This window comes from Alligator mississippiensis, chromosome 4 (assembly GCF_030867095.1).
Source record: "Alligator mississippiensis isolate rAllMis1 chromosome 4, rAllMis1, whole genome shotgun sequence".
In the NCBI taxonomy this organism is placed as follows: Eukaryota; Metazoa; Chordata; order Crocodylia; family Alligatoridae; genus Alligator; species Alligator mississippiensis.
In genome coordinates this window covers 168,482,342-168,500,886 of record NC_081827.1, presented here as the reverse complement: position 1 = coordinate 168,500,886, position 18,545 = coordinate 168,482,342, and the positions used below count along the sequence as shown (strand labels likewise).

The window sequence follows — 18,545 nt, the reverse complement described above, 5'->3', positions numbered from 1 at the left end:
GCGGTGGCAGTGTCAGTAGCGGGGGCGTGTTGGCAGTGAGTGGGGAGCTCTCATAAGCAGCCATGGTGGTGTTGGCAGTGGGGTGGTAGGGGGAAGGGGGCAGTGGTGAGCACTGACCATGGTCAGTGACCACCTGCAGATGCCATTGGCAGCAGTGGCAGCCAGTGGCAACCAGGGACCGCCCACAGATGCTACCGGTGCTGTTGTTGGTGGGGGGGAGGTGGTGAGTGGCGACCTTCTGCAGGCGCCACTGGCAGCATCAGCAGCACTTTTTGCAGGGGGTGCACTGCCAAGTTCAGGAAGTGCACATGCAACCCCTACATGTCGCCAATGATGTGGAGCTTTAAAGGTCCCCATGCAGGGGAGTCGATTGGTTCTTCATACACAGGGGCATCCTCGATTCCCCAGCTGTCCACAGCCTGGTGTGCATAAAGCTGTCAGCATGCATGCTGGTGCCTTCCTAGCTCCACCCTTCCTAGATACCTGTGGTGCCAAGCTGTCATGGGCATTCATGATGCCAGCTGCATGCAAGTTGTGGATCAATGAGCTCCCCAATCCACAGCCTACTTGCCACAGGTTGTACATGTGCCATTTCAAGATGCAAGGTGTAGGCAGCTCTGTGTCAATGAGCTCCCAAATTCACAGCCACCCATGCTGCAGACCTTCAAACGGCTATAGCTTCTGGGACTTGGGGAACTTCCCAATCCACAGCTATCTGTACCTTGGCACATGTGCAGGCAGCTGCAAATGTACTGTGGATTAAGGATCTCCCATTAAAGGCACCACAAACTTTTACCAGCTCACATGCAATGGCCTGCACCTGTTGGGCACGGGCAACTGGGTATCCAGGAGGTCTCCAATCCCCAGCTCCCTCTACTCGGGTGTAAGGGTGCAGCCAGCTGCATGCTCTGACAGACATGTGATTACAGAGTCAAACAATCATTCATTCTGCCATGGATATGATATTTTTGGGGAGTTAAAATTTTTCAGATCCTAATTATGGTATTTAATTAACATTTGGAGGGGGCCGTAGGCACTCACAATTGGCTTTAGTGAAATGACTCCTACTTTACCCCAGTGGAAAAGAGAGGAGAATCAGACTCACTCTCTGTAGAATCATCACCAGCTACCATTTGCATTTGCCTCAGTTTCTCAGTCCTGGCAGGTGAAAGGTGGTACCATGCAGAATTTAAGATCACATAGTTTATGCCATGCATATTATAGCCCTAATGTGAGTTAATTCTTAACATTGTGATATTACAGTGCTTAATTGCCATTAATGTAAACACCCGTTAAAAGGTTATTTTCCTGCTCAGTAGGTCAGTGGACCTAATGGAGCTGATCTAAGTGGCTTTGATTTACTCTGATTAGGTGACTAATTTCCTGCTTATTTCATGGAAATAGGGTTGGTCCATTGCACCTGTGGAATATAAAGAGTCTGAAGAGCCTTGATTTGACACCAGGATCTACGGAAATCAGAGGGTCAGCAAGGTAAGAAGTACAATTCCAATCTCCCTCTTTCTCGCTTGTTCTCTTTTTTTCTTTGAAATGCTTCCCTAAATTAATAGTGTGGAGGCAGGGAAGGTAGTGTGAGTACTGCAGGTGGAAGGAGTTGTAAAAAGGAGGTTGTACCCATGGTTAACTCTTGATATGGGTGAAGAGGTATGAGCACGTTGCTTGTCACAGCAGAAGCAATGCTAAAATTGCTCTGACTGAACTAGAAAAATTCAGTTAGGTCCTTACAATTCTGAAAAGGGAACATACCATTGATTCAGGCTAGGAGCTGTCACTCAAGAAATCTGGGGTTGGATTCTACACCTTCAAGCAGTTCAGCACAGAAGAGACAGTCAAAGGGACTGGTGGGGAAGGAGGGGACGGTGAAGCCTGGGAGACTATCATCTTGTGTGTCCTCCCAGTTTTTAACTGTTTAGGGGGCCAAAACATGCTCATGTGTAATGAGGCAGCCTGGGAGGAGGGGTGTGTAAATTATGAGTCTCCCCAGTGCTGCCTATAGTTTGTGGTAACAGCTAGAATGCATCATGGCCTTACCTCTTCCAATGATAAGTTTCTTCCCTTAGTGTACCTCCAGAAGGCTTGCAACTGAGGGCAATTATGGAGGGCCAGTGTTGTGGGGGAATTCTCTGTCATTCCTTTATATGCTATTTATGGCTTCTGTATGTCACCAGAGCAGTCCTATGTGACTTTGGCCATGGCATTTAAGGGCTATATTATACCTTATGCTATGAGCCACACAAATATTGATCAATTTAGTGCTAGCTTGGAGTTTGAAGCAGTCACACCTTTGGTCTAGAAACCTTCTCTGATTGTCCCCCACCTGCACAGCTGTGACTTGCCACTGGAGGCCTGGTGACCAGGGGCAGGAGTAGGAGCTGTAGGAGTTCTGGGGATGGAAAGTTTGTCCACAAAACAGGAGGGTGGGGGACAGACCACTGCATCCTGAGATACTGGAGAACTTCAACTTGAATGGCACATCAGTGTGGAGTAGCCACATGTTAATGGAACAGGAGCTGGGTTGTGCAGATCAGAGCTAATCTTGCCCTGGAGTGGCATAACTTTGAGCTGCATAACAAGTGGTTTAAGCCACTTTAAGGTGTCAATGTGCATATAAGGGCTAAGAACTCAGAAGCTGCCCAAAATGACGATGTAACAGGTCCAAATTGCTCTACCAGAGAGAGTTGAGAAGGAAGGTGTTCACTAAGTCACACAGGTCAATGGGTCTGGTCTAAATGGCACATAGTCCACTGGTCCTCCTTGGAGGGCCACCACCTACCCATATGGGAAGGCTTAGCTATAGGAATACAGCTGGGAAGATAGTCTGGCAAATGGTATGCTGGATGGGGATGGTGGAGTCCTGTTCATGCCCTGTGCAATGTATGGTAGCATTGGAAGCTTTCAGATTCAGAGCCTGAGATCCTCCAGTGACTTAAGACCCAAGATGGAAAGGACCAATCTTGCCATATTGTTAAAATAATTATGTTAACATCAATGCTTATTTTCATAATGCCTCTTAAGCTTAGAACTTTTTCTCCTTTTTTGAGTAAATTCAGCATCATCTAAGAATACTTTAACATGTTCCCCCCCCCCATCAATTCTAAAATTCTATTTCTATTTTCTCTAGACAAAAGATTCCTTTCAGGTACACAAATTTTCTTCCACCAATTTAACTATTTTCAAATCCATTATCATCCCAATATGTGCAATCAAATTGTATGAAAGAGGGAATAGTCACTGTTACTTAAACTCTCTCTTTTTTTCTCTCTCTCTCTAATTCAAAAAGCTTTAAGAGTTTACTGCCATTTGCTTCTGTAGCTAGCACATCCTTATGTGCCTTACTGTTTTGGATGCAAACTTTTTAGGGTGGTTGTCCATCTTCAGTGAGCACAACACCTTTGATTTAAACGCTGCTAAGTTGATGGTGATAAATGCAGAGGTCTTACATCAAATGTATTTCTTACTAAAAGGACTGCAAGAAATATTTTTAAATGTCCTGATTTCCTAGAAGTGAACACTGTGTGAATTACAAAAACATCTAAAAAGCATCTTTGATTTCCACAATTTTTGTAAACCACAGTGAAGCCTCTAGTCTTGTGAAAATATAAGAATAGTAAGTCATTATACTTATGGAGTAAAGATATGCCCATGCATAAATGATTGCAGGACTGAGCAACTAAATCCTGACATACCTGTTCCATCCTGATATTTATTTTGTCTTTCTTACTACTGTGGCTGTTAATATTAAAACTCAACATTGCAAATATTCTAAAAATATTTAAAAAGAGAGTGAAATATTGGACAACCAAATCTATTTTGGAATGTGTTTGGTTGTCTGTATAGTGAATAAGCAAGAATGTTCTTGAAAAGTGTTTGCAGAGCTGAGTGAGTCATTCAAAGGGGTCCAGTGTGCGAGGGGTAGTGAATTCGAATAGGGACAAGGTCACATGACCTAAAAAGCAATCTAAGGTGAAAACATCTTGGGGAAGGATCCAGAGCTGGATACCATTAATGGAATAATCTGCTGGAGGCTCAGTAATGAAGTTTCTCCACTAACTTCAGTGAAGTTTGGCTCATGTCCTTATTTAAGGTCTGATCACACTCAATAAAAACATTCCATTGACTTAAACAGAAATCAGGTCAGGTTCTTAATCCCTACAGAAGTGTTATGTGGATATCGAGATACAGGACCAGTCCAACCATTAGGCGAATTAGGTGGTCACCTAGGGTGCCAAAATTTGGAGGGTGCCAAATTTATATGCAGAACAAAATAACAGGAGCATCATTTTAAATAACAGACCTGGCTGGTTACGGCTGCACCTTGGACTAAGACCTTTGGTTTAGTAAGGGGAGAAGGACTTCTGAAAAGATCTCTGAAGAAAGATCACTAGAATCATCCACCATCACAACTACAGCTCCCGGTGACCTTCATACAGCTACATCAAGGGATTGGACATGGCTTTAAGTGCACCTCACAGCTCTCTCATATTCCCCTCATGACTCCTACCTTTTCAGTGCTCAAGTGGTCTTATGACAAGAGCATACTGCTGGCAACATCATCCTAAAAGACATATTGGAAGTGGTGGGGAAGCTGAGGTACACAGTTTGCCTAAGGTACCAATTACCCTTGGGCTGGCCTGGTCAAGATACCATTATAAGTGCCTGATCTGGAGTTATTGAAGGCAACAGAAATACTCCCACTGTTTCACTGAGACATGGATCAGTCCCTAAAGTGTTGAAGGTGTACAGACAGGGATGGATTAAGATTCGTTGGAGCCCTGGGCCCCCCAACCCTCACCCTGCCCCTCCAGCTGAACTGGGGTGAGGAGCTGCTCCCCGCCAGGCACATGTAGCACAGACTGAGCTCCAGGGGTGGCCCCTCGCACTTCAGTAGCTCAGTCTGGCTGAAGTGGCACCCAGCAAACAGCACCTGGTAGCCATGGCCTGCCGCCCTTTGTGGTCACTGGTTTCATCTGCACCAAGCATGGGACCCTGGGCCTGGGCCTGTTTGGCTCATGCATTAATCTGCCTATGTGTACAGAACCCTTTTGCTAATCTGCAGAAAGTCTGTGCCTCCAGGGATTTGCACTCTCCAGTGAGTAAGATGGTCATCTTGTGAGTGAAAGAAGTACAAAATGTATTACTGTCAGCCCTAGGGAGGGAATCAGCATTACAAGCAAAAATCCTGGAAGCAAAGGTGGTAGGGATCACACCATACCTCAAAAGGGGAAAAGCCATTCTAAGCAGGGACATGGCTACTTGTGTGACAGTCACATAAGTACATGTGTACAAGCCCACTTCACCTTTTGGCCCACTATTCCTGTTATGCTACTTCCTTCCTGCTGTGCATGAAAAGAATTAGCCTTCTGTGTTGCTTTCTGTCTTTGATTAGAGAAAACAAGTCAGGAAAATGCTGGCCTTGAAAGTTCTCCCCCTCCTCCTTGCCTCTCTGAGCCTTGTTCTGACAGCGGAGAACCGCACCAGGTAAGTGTTTTCAGTACACTGTTCCAGCTCCTCCCTGAGATCAAGGAGAGTTTCATTGACTTCTCTGGGCATATCACTTCCACGTCAGATTCATAGTCTTCCAATGCACCTGAGATAAGTGTGTCAATGAGAGCTTGTAAATATCAGCTGTAAGGAGGAATGCCAGACTAGAGATGGTAGCCAAGTATCGAGACCTCACTACAAATCTCATTGCACTGGTCTGGGGGATATGAGCTGCAAGTGAACCAGGAAGAGAACGGAGGCTGGTCAGGAACAAAATGGAGATTTCCTTCCTCTGGCTGAGAAGCTAATAGGAATTCAACAATCTGACACTTTGAAACTATAGAGCAGTTACATAAAGTGGGCGAGTATAATGTATGTAGCTCCTGACCTCTTTAAGATTGTGATACTGCCTCCTCTCGTCCAGTATGTATGAATCCCATATAAGTTAGTAAGAGTTACTGTATCCTGGTGAGATGGAAGGAAAGAAGGACTAGGGCAGCCACTAAGCACCTTGTGCCTATCAGGTTATTGAACTGGATCATGAAATATCTCTAATGACAGTGACCAAATTGGGCAGCCACCTCAAATCACAAGCAAGAGCCTTTGAAACATTCTCTCTCTTGTCTGTCCATGGCTAACTCCATCTCCCTTCTTTTTCCCAGTGGAAACACGAAGAGTCCCAGCAGCAGAGTTTTGCAGAGACGTTATTCTGAGGCCATTCTGGCTAGTGATTATAGCCGCACCATAGACAACATGATCAAGAAGAACTTTGTGGAATGGTTGCTGGCTAGGAGAGAGATGAAAAATGAGTGAGTGTGTAGACTTTTTCATGCTTCTATTAACCAAGCTTGAGGCTACTGAAACCTGTAGGTGATGTAGAGGCTGGGATAGACAGCGGTGATGATCCATGGGCTTATTTTGTGAATGCCAGGAAGTGTCTCTATCCAATGGCCAGACAGCAAGAATCTCGCTGTCAGTACCCAAGGCTTCTTATGTGAGGTTGTAGTACTGCTGGTAGATGGCATGGGGGATGTAGTGGAAGGGAGTCAGATCTTAGGAAAGAGAAGCATTTTAGCCCCCCCTAGTGGAGTCCTATGGTCACTTCCTCTGAATTTTGCCTTTTCAGTAACGCTATTGATCCCTACAAGAGGGAAGCTGAACCCCAAATAAACAGCTATGGCTTGGAGCTGGGCTCCCAGCAAGCTAAGGACTTCTTTGTCTGGCTTCTAAAAAACAAAAGAAAGCAGAGGTAAGATATACGATGTAAAGAGCTACTGAATTGTGGAAGAGTCTCCCAATTGAAGGGCAAGACCCCTGTGCTTGAGTCTCTTGAAGCACCCCTTCCAGATGATAAAGCAGCATTGAAAATTAGACCTGGTCAAAACTTGGAATTTCTATCCTACATGAAACTCCATCTTTCATTATTTTCTTTAATCTTGAACTTTAATCCCTGACATTCTGAAATTTCCCATTAAACAAATTCTGCAAAAACAATTTTAGAAATAACAAAAATCCCTGATTGAAATATTCATTCCAATAAGGTTCATTTTTATAATACAGGGCAGTGTGGCATAAGATAACAGTAGTTGAAACAAGTTTAAAAGAAGCACTTCAGCTTTATCAGAGTAAAACATTTTGATTTTATCGGAATGAAACGTTTCAATTTAAAAAAAAATAAAACTGATGCAAAAATTCCTGAAAAATGTTCTGATTTAATCAGATCATCATCTTCTGTTGGGGAAAATATCCACTGTTTTTTTTTTTTTGTTTGTTTGTTTGTTTTTTCCTTTGGACTAGCTCTCTAAAACACAAATTCTTGCTTGCTAATAAAGTTATGAGAGAAAGGGATGCTATCTAGTGTCCACGGAATTACACAAGGGAGTTGCCTGGCTGATCTAACAGGACTTTTTATCTCTAACTTTTTCTGGTTTGTGCCCTTTAATTGGCTTTTTTGTCCTTCGGTCAACTTGGACAATGAAAACAATGTAGTTAGTTGCACAGTCTGTCAATTGCCAGTTTCACATTTTAGAAGGCCAGCGATGACAAACTTTTGTGTTTTAAAAAATTATGGAGACAGTGATTTTATTTTATATTGATAATAGTGGTAAATGTTATTATGATTGTTGTTATGATTATTGTAAGATGATTTTTACAAAGTCTCTAATAAAGTAGATTTTAACTAGCCCTAATGTAGTGTCCCAGGGAAATAAAGACTCATTACACTGCTCTAATAAGTTTACTAGCATCTTTGCTGTACATGGCCCTTGAGTCATGAACAAATAGTTGGGGAGGAACAGAACATGGAGGAGAATGGGTATGGCTATGGTTGTATTTTTGCAAGCACACCAGCCAGCACGGGGGCATCTCAAGCACTCAACCAGCAAGAAACCCAGAGTCACTAGTCACACTGGAAAATATTTGCCCGTGTCTCTAATTAGATTCTTGTTCAGGTTGGTGAGGAAAAACCTGACACTACCGAAAGTCCTGCTGAAAAACAGAGCACTGCTTGTGAATTCTGAACACAAGTGTCAATTCATTCCACCTGTAGCACTCCATTTATAAGGAGTAGTTTAAGGATCAAGCTCTGGGGTGGCCAAGTTCATGGAACTCCTTAAATCCTGTCTATATACAGATACTGCGCCAGATTCTATTCCATCAGTTAGGCATCCAAGTAGACTTGGTCACCTCAGTATGATTCTATTCCACCCTGTTCAAGCCCCTGAAAAATCTATTTATGCATCTACCTTTGTAACCTACTGCCATCAGACCATTAAGTCAGACTCACAGAAAAGCAGTGAGAAGGAGGAGCTACCCATCTTTTGCATTAACTGTTTTTCAGGGGGTTGAACAGGATAGAATAGGATCACACTTGGGCACTAAGTCCACTTCTGCACCTAACAGGAGGAGTAGAATCTTGCCCATATTTGCTAGCAGGACTACAAAGAGGAGAGTTGATTTTTGTGTTAATGCAAAGGGCTTGTCATTCTGGAAAGGGGTTAAATTGCTCATGTTTCTTTTCTTGTTACAGTCGGGAGGAACACCCCCAGCCATTGAGATGTCCACTTCATTCCCTCTTCTTTCCTGAAGCTTTTATTTCACAAAAGTGAAGCCAGTTATTAAGATCAAAATGTCCTTTAATTTAAACTGCCTGTCACTGCTTATGGTTCTGCTGGGATGCTCAGACATCAACATAAGGGCTTCTATTAAGAAAGAAACAGTTGGAGAACTGCCTTGGCTGCTGCAATAACCAAGACTCAAAGCAGTACCTTGAGCAAAGAGACCGGAAAACATAGAGGACCGTGGATCCATGGGGGTTTAGCTACTTCTGGTCCAGATTAGGAGTTATTTAGGAGTTTGGGGAACAGAAGGAAGAGGTTTCAAAACTATAGAGGTGTAGAGCATGGAGTGATACAGCTAACAAAGAATAATGTAGCATAAGATAGTTGTAGCTGGAGAGGGGAGCGAGATGATATGCTCCTGCCTCAGGAGAAATGAAGCAGTTGCAGCCAGAGAACAGATGAATTCATACAAGAGCCAGAGGTACACAATTCAAATCAGGCTCCAGACTTTCCCACTGAGATCCAGGGCACCCAAAGGGAAGATAAGGTCTAAGGGTCTCAAACTCTGGGAAGACCATTTTAAACTGGACATAAGGAAAAACTTCTTTACTGTCTGAGTTCCCAAAGTCTGGAACAGACTCCCTCCAGAAATGGTGCAAGCACCTACTCTGGACACCTTTAAGGCACATTTGGATAATTATCTTGATGAGATCATTTGATCCCAGCAGACTTCCTGCCCCCTGGGCGGGGGGACTGCACCCAATGATCTTGCGAGGTCCCTTCCCTTCTAACCCTAATGCCTATGAAATCTATGAAATTCTCTTGCCATTGCTCCCTTATAAGCCAATCACTGCCAGTCTGGCAAAGTCTTTTCCATTTGATGTTGGAAGTGATATTCTCACTTCCAGACCTCTCCTCTAGGCAGACAAGAGGGCTAATCCTAAGAGCTACATGACAAAATTGTCTGGTGAAGACTGAACCAAGACTGTAGAAAAGCAGTGTGGCATGTGGGCAGAGGGAGAAATGGCTTGCTCTGTTGATACTCCAGGCTGTATCTGCTTTGTCTTGCTCTGTTCTCCAAGTCTTTCAACCTGATGCCTTTTAGTTGCCCGAAACAGAGCAAAAACATTTGCAACAGGAAGCAAACAGAAAGCCATTGTGCATTGCGAGTAAGTTGTAGAAACAGCTGGTTGAAAACTGAACTGTAGTTGAATTTAACTCCTCAGTGCCTTTGTTACAGTTTTGCTTTTCCAGAAGATTCTGATGTCCCAAAGGATGCTCTGAGTCAGGAGTTATTGGCATGGCTGATTTCTGCTGATCTCCTCAGACCAAGGTGAGGAGTTGTTGTTCCTATTCCCATGGTTTTTAATGCTTCTCTTCAGTTCTCTTTCTTGCCTTTCTACAAATAGTTGCAACACGGTGCTGTGCTACTCTGGCCACAGAGTTCAGATTTCTTAACCTAATATTCAGGGTGGGATGCTGAGCTGTGCCACCCGAGTGCCAGGCTTGGGGGCACAGCCAGAGGTGGTGCCTGCAAAGGTATATTTGTGCCACCTTAAGAAGGGGGACATGAGACTGACAGGCCTTGAGAAGAGAGATTGGGAACATCTGGTCTCCCTGCCTCTTAGCTCAAAAACTAGGGGTGTTCCAGGAAATCAGAAGGTAGGAAATTCAAGACCGATAAAAGGAAATACTTTTTCACACATCGTATGGCTAAGTGGTTACTACAGGAAGTCATTGAGACCAAGAACTTACCAGGAACTCAAAAGGGGACAGGTGCAGAGAAAGGAGACTCAGATGATCATGGAAAATGGAGAATCTGTCTTACAAGAGGAGACTAGAAGAACTTGTCCTGTTTTTCTCAGCAAAACACAAGTGGAAGAGGCATCTGATCACTGTCTAGAAAAATAGAGCTGGGGATAAACTCCAGCAAGGAAGTGGAAAGATTTGAGCAAAAGGACAACATTATCACAAGAATAAAATGGGGATAAACTGGGAAGGAATAAATGGAAAGTGAAAATTAGAAAAAAAGTTTCCTGACCCTTAGAGCAGTGCGGTTGTAGAACAGCTTCTTGATCACAAGAGCAGTTGCCTCCACTACCTGATTTTAAGCCTCCCTGGTTTTTAAGATAGAGCTTGATCACTTTATGAAAGGGATATATATGATGTGGTGCTCTCAAGAGCAAAGGACTGGACTCAAGTCTATAGAGTCCTTCCCAGTCATGTTCCTTCCCAAAAAGGGACAAGATACTTAAAGGAATATTAAGACTATGCAAAGTTGCCATCATCAGTGATGGCAGATATTAAGCTTTCTGTTTTAGAGCTAAGTCCACTCCTAATGCAGAGGTGTCAAATTCACCCCACCCCTCAGGCCAGATCTGGCAGGGAGAGTGCTAGCCACAGTAGGGCGAGTAGTGGTGGCACAAGTTAATGTAACTGTTGCTTGCCCCCTGTCACTGACATGTCACCAGTGGGGCTCTATGCCCTGAATTCTGGTAGCAGGCCCTACCCCTATTTGCTCCTTCCCCATGTTCCCAGCTTCACTACCATCCTCACAAGTCATGTGATACAGCTCTATAGATCAAATCAGACATGGGCCACAATTTGACATCACTGCCCTAATAGTTAGAAATTAGAATGAGATCTAACATCCCATCTCTGTCTGCTTGGGTATCCTTAGACCTTCCTTTAAAGGGCACTCCTATCAAAGACAATAGCTCAACTGGGTGTGATCCAGTCTGGCAGTTCATGCCTCATAAATTCAACACCAGCCTAGGAGCCACTGCGCAAGTTAAAAGGAGTAGGGGAAAAGGCAGGTCGGGGAGAAAGGAGGTGGCCTTGTTTTCTGTGTATGAGACATGCACTGGTTCCAAGGTATGGTACAAAGAGGTAGGGATACTGCAAGTCTCTGGGTCAAGATAAGATGGAAAGACAGCAAGGATGTTGTTATGGTGAGCATCTGTTTATAGATCACCAACCAAACCATGGGGCGGAGATGGATGAGGCTTTTTCCAAACTAGCAGAAGTATCCAGATATCAGGACTCGGTGCTTATGTGGGACTTAAATTACCATGACATCTGCTGGGAAGGTAACACAGCAGTGCACAGGCAGGCCGGCAAGTTTTTGGAGTATGTTGAGAATAACTTTTTTGTATAAAGTAGAAGGAAGCTCTTCTCCACTTGCTGCTCAGACAGGGAGAATTTAGTTAACCATGTGAAGGTGGAAGGCAACTTTGGCAACCGTGACCATGAAATGATAGCCTAAGGAAAGGAGGAGGAGAGCAGCACAATAAAGACGGTGGCCTTCAAAAAAGCAGACTTCAACAAACTCAGGCAACTGGTAGGCAGAATCCTATGGAAGACAAGTCTGAGGGGAAAAGGAGTCCAGGAGAGATGATTGTACTCTAGGGAGGCCACATTAAGGGTATAAGAGCAGGCTATGCTGATGCAAAGAAAGGCTGGGAAATGCAGCAAGAGATCAGTTTAATTAAACTGCAAACTCTTCCACTCAAAAAAAGAATCCTACAAAAAGTGGAAACTTGGCAATGTTACTAAGGATGAATATTACATGGGCATGCAGGGAGTAAATCAGGAAGGCCAAGGAACAATTTGAGAAACAGCTAGCAAGGGATATAAAAGGCAACAAAAAAAGCATCTATATGTAAGGCAGAAGTAAGAGGAAGACCAAGGAAAGTGTAGGTCCCTTACTGAATGCAGAGGGCAATCTAGTCAGAGATGATGTAGGGAATACTGAAGAATGTCATGCCTTTCTTACTTGAGTCTTAATGAAAGACTTCAACTATTAGACTAACACAGTTGGCAGCACAGATGGGTGGGTGTGGGGTAGATCAGCAGCCTAGCACAGGGAAAGAACAGCTTAGAGATTACTTAGATAGGTGTTTTCAAGTCATCAGGGCCAGACTGGAAGCATCCTAGAGTACTCATGGATTTGGGTGAGGTAATTTCAGAGCCATTGGTTATTCTGCTTGAGAATTCATGGAGATTGTGTGAGATCCTAGACAACTAGAAAAGGGCAAATATAGAGCCCATCTTAAAGAGCAAGAGGATCCAGGGAATTACAGACCAGTCAGTCTGACCTCAGTAACTAGAAAGATCGTGGAGTAAGTCATCAAGGATGGTGGACCATAAACTGAATATAATCCAATAGTATGTTCTTGTTGCAGAAAAAATGATAAAAGGGAGAAAAAGTCAAGAACACCCTAGCTTTTATTAACAGGAATGTCTTCTAAGTCAAGGGAAGTGATTTCTTCCACTCTGTTCAGCACTGGTGAGGCCTCACCTGGAGAACTGTGTCCAGTTTTGGGCCCTTCATGTCAAGAAAGAAATGGACAAATTAGAAAGAATCCAAATGAGAGCAATGAAATGATTATGTGTCTGTGAAACAGGACTTATGAGAGGAGTGGAAAGGCTGGGATAATTTAGTCTGAAGAAGGAAAGGCTGAAGTGGGAATTTGATAACAGTCTTCAAATACTAGGAGGGTGACTTTTTTTAAAGCAGATGGTAATAATAATAAACTATTCTCTGTAGCTACAGGGGACAGGACAAGGAGTAATGGTCTTAAACTACACCAAGGGATATTTCTGCTGGATATTAAGAAAATGTTTCTCTTGAGGGTGGTTCAGCACTGTAGCAGATTACCTTGAGTCTAGGTTGTGGAATCTCCATCTTTGCAATGTTTCTAAGTCAAACAGTTCTCTGGAATGGTTTTGACAGAGATCATCCTGCCTTGAGCAGGGGATGGGACTAGATGGCTTCCTGAGGGCCCTTCCAGTTCTATTTTTCTATGAATCTAGGGAAAGGAAAAAACCTTCCCTTTGGCTTCAGTGAGCTTTGAATCAAACCCTTGGGATCCACTGCCTTTTACGGGAGCATACACCTGTGGGTAGTAAATAGCCAAGAACAATAGGGTTGACTCCTATCCTTATGTAAAGTCATATGTTTAAGGATACAACACTTAGAAAAGCCATAGAAAGAAAGCTGAAAACAGAAAATTTTTAACAGCTGTGTAAAAACCAACCTTCAGTTTTCTCTAAGGTGTCACCCAAGAGATCCCAACATGGAACCCAACTGAGGATGATCAGCAGAGGTGACTCCTCTCCAAATTTGAATGGAGCTCAGAGGGAATTATTTTTGCCAAATGCCGGGCTTAAATATAGTGACACAAAGGCTTCAATTGTTTCTTCTCCCCATTCTCTGTTTTGCCAGAACTCAATAACCCAGCAACCTATGGAGGAGCTGCCTGCACCTACTTACCCTTGAGATGTTAACGAGGAAGGGGAACTTGCTTGTCACCTCGCTCTGTATTCATTCTACTCTGTGCACATTGTGATCTTTGCTGATGTGAGCAATAAAGAATTTAGTCCGAAGCTGAAAGGCAACTGAGCTTTCTTCATGAGCTATATTATGAAATAACAGTGTCTCTTTCCAATCCAAACATTTTTATGGGTCTTGATTAATTTTTGCTTCATTTTCATGGGCCAGCTATGATCTAAAGACATAGGGGCCAGAAATTTCAAGCTATTAGCATCCACAATTAGGGGCTGATTTAAAAAAAAAAAAAAAAAAGAGCTCAGCTCAGACTTAAGAACCAGATTTTCAGAAGTGCTTGTCAACCAAGTTCTTCTGAAAATCAAGCCCTGGTGGTGATTGTTGACCTTACTCCATAATCTGACTGTAAGAAGATTCACTAAGCAAATCCAGGGGAAAGTTAAAAGAAATAGAACAAAGGTCTTCCCTATATTTATCCTGCACCTTAGTCACAAAACTGTCTGTCTTGCCTGTGTTCTAGGACTTTCTCATACACACACACTCAAAAAACATTGCATATTATCCTGACAGTTATAGCCAGATAGTGCCAAGGTGAAAAGTCCATCAAAAAATAAACCCTGGTGGGTTTTTTTTAAAGTTCATTGCAGAATAAAAAGCTGTTGTCTGCAACTGTCTAGGCCCTGATTCAGCAAAGAACGTAAGCCCCAGGCTTAAGTGCTGGGCTGAATTCACGCCTTAGTCATTTCAGGATTTTAGCTCACCACAAGAGGGGGAGTTGATACAAAAAGTAATGAATGTCACCAAGTGGAACTTTGCTTAAATTAATGCAATTACCCCATGAAGTTAGACCCAGAATCCAGCCCCTCTAAAGGGCGTGAAGTGCAGCTTGGAAAGATGTCTTCATTATACACCTCTGCTGGCAGATGCGTGGCCTGGATAACACGACCTTAGGTAATTTTGCAGTTAATGTGTGTTCACAGCACATTTTTGAAGCAAGCAAACAAACAATACCCCAGTGTTCATTTTTGCCTTTGCTGGGAGACTCAGAAGAAAGGTCTGGGACTGACAAGACCTAAAGAAGTTGCTTACAGTGTGTCCCTGAAACAACCTGCTACAAGGTGTAGACAGCTCACATAACTCTGTTCTCTGTGCTGTTCTGTGGTTAAACTGATGCCTGAAGTTCCCAGGGCCTCTAGTGATACCTATTTGTTATCTTACAGGATCAGTATGCATGCTGCAGGATTCACTTTCTGCTGCCTCCATTGGCTTTCTTGTTTCATACCCCTCTGTAATGTTGAACCTCCTGGCATTTTTTATTTATCCCACAGCACCAGAAGAACTCCATTTGTATTTAGTCTCTCTGCACAATTTGGTTTCTACTCCCATCAATTTAGTTTCTTCCAGGGGCCACCCCCTTAACTGACTGTAGATCCAAAGGAATGGTCCCTTTAACCAGCTCTGTGTTCAGCCTAGTGCTTATTTAATACCATGAAAAGACACTATTGCCCTGCCTATTACTTATTCATGTTTTCAGGGTATGAAGAATCAAGGTAATGCCATCCTCAGAATGTAACTAAATTATGCCCTCCTTAAAGCAGGCAAAAGCCAATAAAAATGGTTTGGGAAAGGTGTTGCAAAGATGACAGTAATAACCTACTGGAGGAAGTGATTGATTCTTCATCTATTGAATTCTTCAGATCAAGACTTGATGCATTTCTGTGATTGGGCTCAGTAAGTAAATAGGTAAAAGTCTCTGATCTGTACTATACAAACTAAAAGATCTACTTGGCTTTGAAACATTCATCTACAAAAAGCAGATCTGAGGACAGCCTGGGAGAACGTGCCCTTGTTTGTTTTGTGTCCCACAGGGTGCATCTACATGAGATGCTAAATGTGCAGTAGACTAATTCCACAGCGCATTAGCACACCACAGCAAAAGTCATGCTAATGGGCTGATGTGCAGTAGAATTCGTCTACTGTGTACTAACATCATTAAAAAGGTGTGCATTGGCACATGTGCATTGTTACTGCACATTGAGTTAGTATGTACTATATTACAGGTACTAAACGTAATGTGCAGCAACTATGGTACACTAATGAACATGTAGACACACCCAGAGAGAGAGATTCCAGCATCTATTGATGTGCCGTCAGCTGTCTTCATTCTGTGTAAATGGAGTTAGGTGGTATAGTTGAAAGGATTAGATTTTGGTGGCCTGGCAGAGCTTGGCCATGGTATGCAAAGAGATGCAGTGTACATTTATGGATCAACAATGCTTCATTTCAGCACTGTATTCTGCAGGCTGGGTCAGTATTTGTGCATGGGAGGTGGGGGCACAGTTCTTGGTTTGGGAATTGCCAGCAGTTTACAAAGCAGCGGACTCTGCAGCTTAGTGGGAATGAGTGAAGGTAGTGTCCCAGAAGGAATGCTCAGGCCACTGGTGACAGAGTGGCAATAGCTAGCATATCCAGGGTTGCCTGAGAGGTATTTGTGAGGATTCAGGGCAAGCATAGGGAGCTATTATGTTATTTGCCTGACCTACACCTAAATTTGCCTTAGTAAAGGGAAGTGTTAGACTTTGCCCTATAGCACTCACATGCTCTATTCCCAGAACATGCTTGTAGTCTCAATAAATGATGTGATAATAAGATGCCTGAAAACACTTGTTTCAATAAAGTCTCTTATCAGTGGGTCTCCTTTACAGCTGACACATAACTGTGCTCCTTGCACTAGGCAAGCTCTAGGCATGTCAGTGCTACTGATAGCCCCAGCAGAGTTTTGGAAGCTCATTCATTCTCTCAGGCCTAGCATTTATTTCAGGCACATTGGTTATGTTCACTCTCCCCTGGGCAAAGCACATTATTAATCCCTTCCAAGCAGTACATCCATAAAATATAACTCTTGACTTCTTGCACCAGACCAGTGGTTCTCAATGTTTTTAGATTTAATGCACCCCTCGATAAATTCAAGGCACCCTTAGAAAATACTAGCTCTTAGTTTTCATGTTCTCTGACTACAAAAATAAATGAATAAATAAATAAAAAATAAAGCAATTCTTCTGTTGCAAAGAACTCAGAAATACTACAACAGGTCTGAATGTTTTTACCATTTTAGATTCCTATTTGAAATCTCTGTGTTTATCTCATGATTCACATGTACATACCTAACAATGCTAACATTGTGTGGCACTCCACAGCACCCTTGAAAGGATCTCAAAATACCACAGGGTGCCATGGCATCCTGACTGAGAATCACTATATGGGACTGCTTAAACATGGACCAATAGCATTCCATGGTAACCAGCTCCAAGATGGCAATAGCAACTTGCTTCTCAACTGACACGGCCTCCCTCCCTCATTTGAGTGTCCTGACACTGAATGGTTGGGGGAAATGCTTCAGACAGATCCATGAAGGCCTACTTCACCAGGTGCAAGTTCTAAAGCCACTGCTGGTCACCCTGTGTCCCCATGCTGCTCTGATTCCACCACTCAGCTCATTGTCCTGCACTGATTCATCAGTGATTGCTGTAAGCATTAGGGGAAGAATTTTATTTTGCCTAGTGAACAACCGAAATGCAGCCTGCAAACACCTCTTCCTTACCTAACTGAACTGTAGGAGAGATCTTGTTACCTCTTCTGGGTGCATTATGGAGATAAGAAGGCATCTGCATGTCTGGAGGGCAATCCTATTCCTATAATAGTGACACACACCCAGATGGGGCAACAAAATTGCTTCTACACTTTAGTTGGGTAAATCAGAGGTGATTGCAAACTGCCCTTTGATTGTCCATTGAAATAGAAATAGAAATTCTGCCCCTGATGTCTCTACCCTACACATTACCATCAAGTGTGAACTAACCCCCAGCTCTAAGATCTGCCACTGCCTTTTGGAGTATAAAATGGCCATTGAAATACTTTCCATTGTCTCCCATAATTTTGGTCTCTATGTTGCTGCAATAATGTCAGCCCAACCTCAAGCTGGAGCAAACCCCCCACAACAGATTGTGAACTAATACTTAGACTGGTGAAAATTACTGAGGTCCTAACAGCCCTGGATATGCCCCTGGAAATCTTAGCACCAAACCCAGGTAACTGCAATACCATTGCTGATGTAGCGACATGGTTATATATAAGTCACTTGTGACTCTGCAGTATGGATGTCTGCTGCCAGGCTTGGCAAGTCTGGATGTATATGCCTAGAAAACCAGGTGTGTCCTGTTCTCCTTATACCTTTAATATGCAAGTTCTCTGCTAGAGCTTTGCAAACAAGTGTTTGGGTGCTGTTCCTCCCACCTTGCTGAATGAGAGGGAGCCCTGGGTGGTTTGGAGTGCGGCCTCTGTACAGAGCAGGCCTGGTTGGATGTATAAAGCTTGTGAAGGTCTTAGTTTTAAGATTTAGCATGCGGGGACTCTCCCACAAAGGTCACAAATTTCTCCATGAGGCTTGAACGATTTGTAAGTTTTGCATGTACGGAGATGAGAGCGGAGCAGCTTCTGATTAAGATGAATCCACTGCATAAAATCCTAACATTCTTTGGAATAAAAAGCATCAGTGGCAGGATCTCATCTTCTCCGACCCCACTCCCTCCTGTCCCCTTTCATCACTAAGGGGCGGTGTCAGAGGGGCAACCAAGTGGCCAGACCTGGCGATGTTGAAAGGGCTACCCAGCGCTCGTGGCTAGATGCATGGGGGGATT

The 18,545-nt window shown here is 43.4% G+C and overlaps 1 protein-coding gene across 1 annotated transcript; it reads left to right on the top strand.

The window, feature by feature from the left end:
- Positions 1-1,402: 1,402 nt before the first annotated feature.
- LOC102577422 (pro-glucagon) lies at positions 1,403-13,946 on the top strand. Its single transcript, XM_019482509.1, has 6 exons — positions 1,403-1,491; positions 5,405-5,496; positions 6,162-6,308; positions 6,626-6,748; positions 9,799-9,891; positions 13,786-13,946. Exons 2-6 carry the CDS (start codon positions 5,423-5,425, stop codon positions 13,793-13,795), a joined length of 447 nt encoding a protein of 148 aa, XP_019338054.1. The 5' UTR covers positions 1,403-1,491; positions 5,405-5,422; the 3' UTR covers positions 13,796-13,946.
- The last annotated feature ends 4,599 nt before the right edge of the window (positions 13,947-18,545 follow it).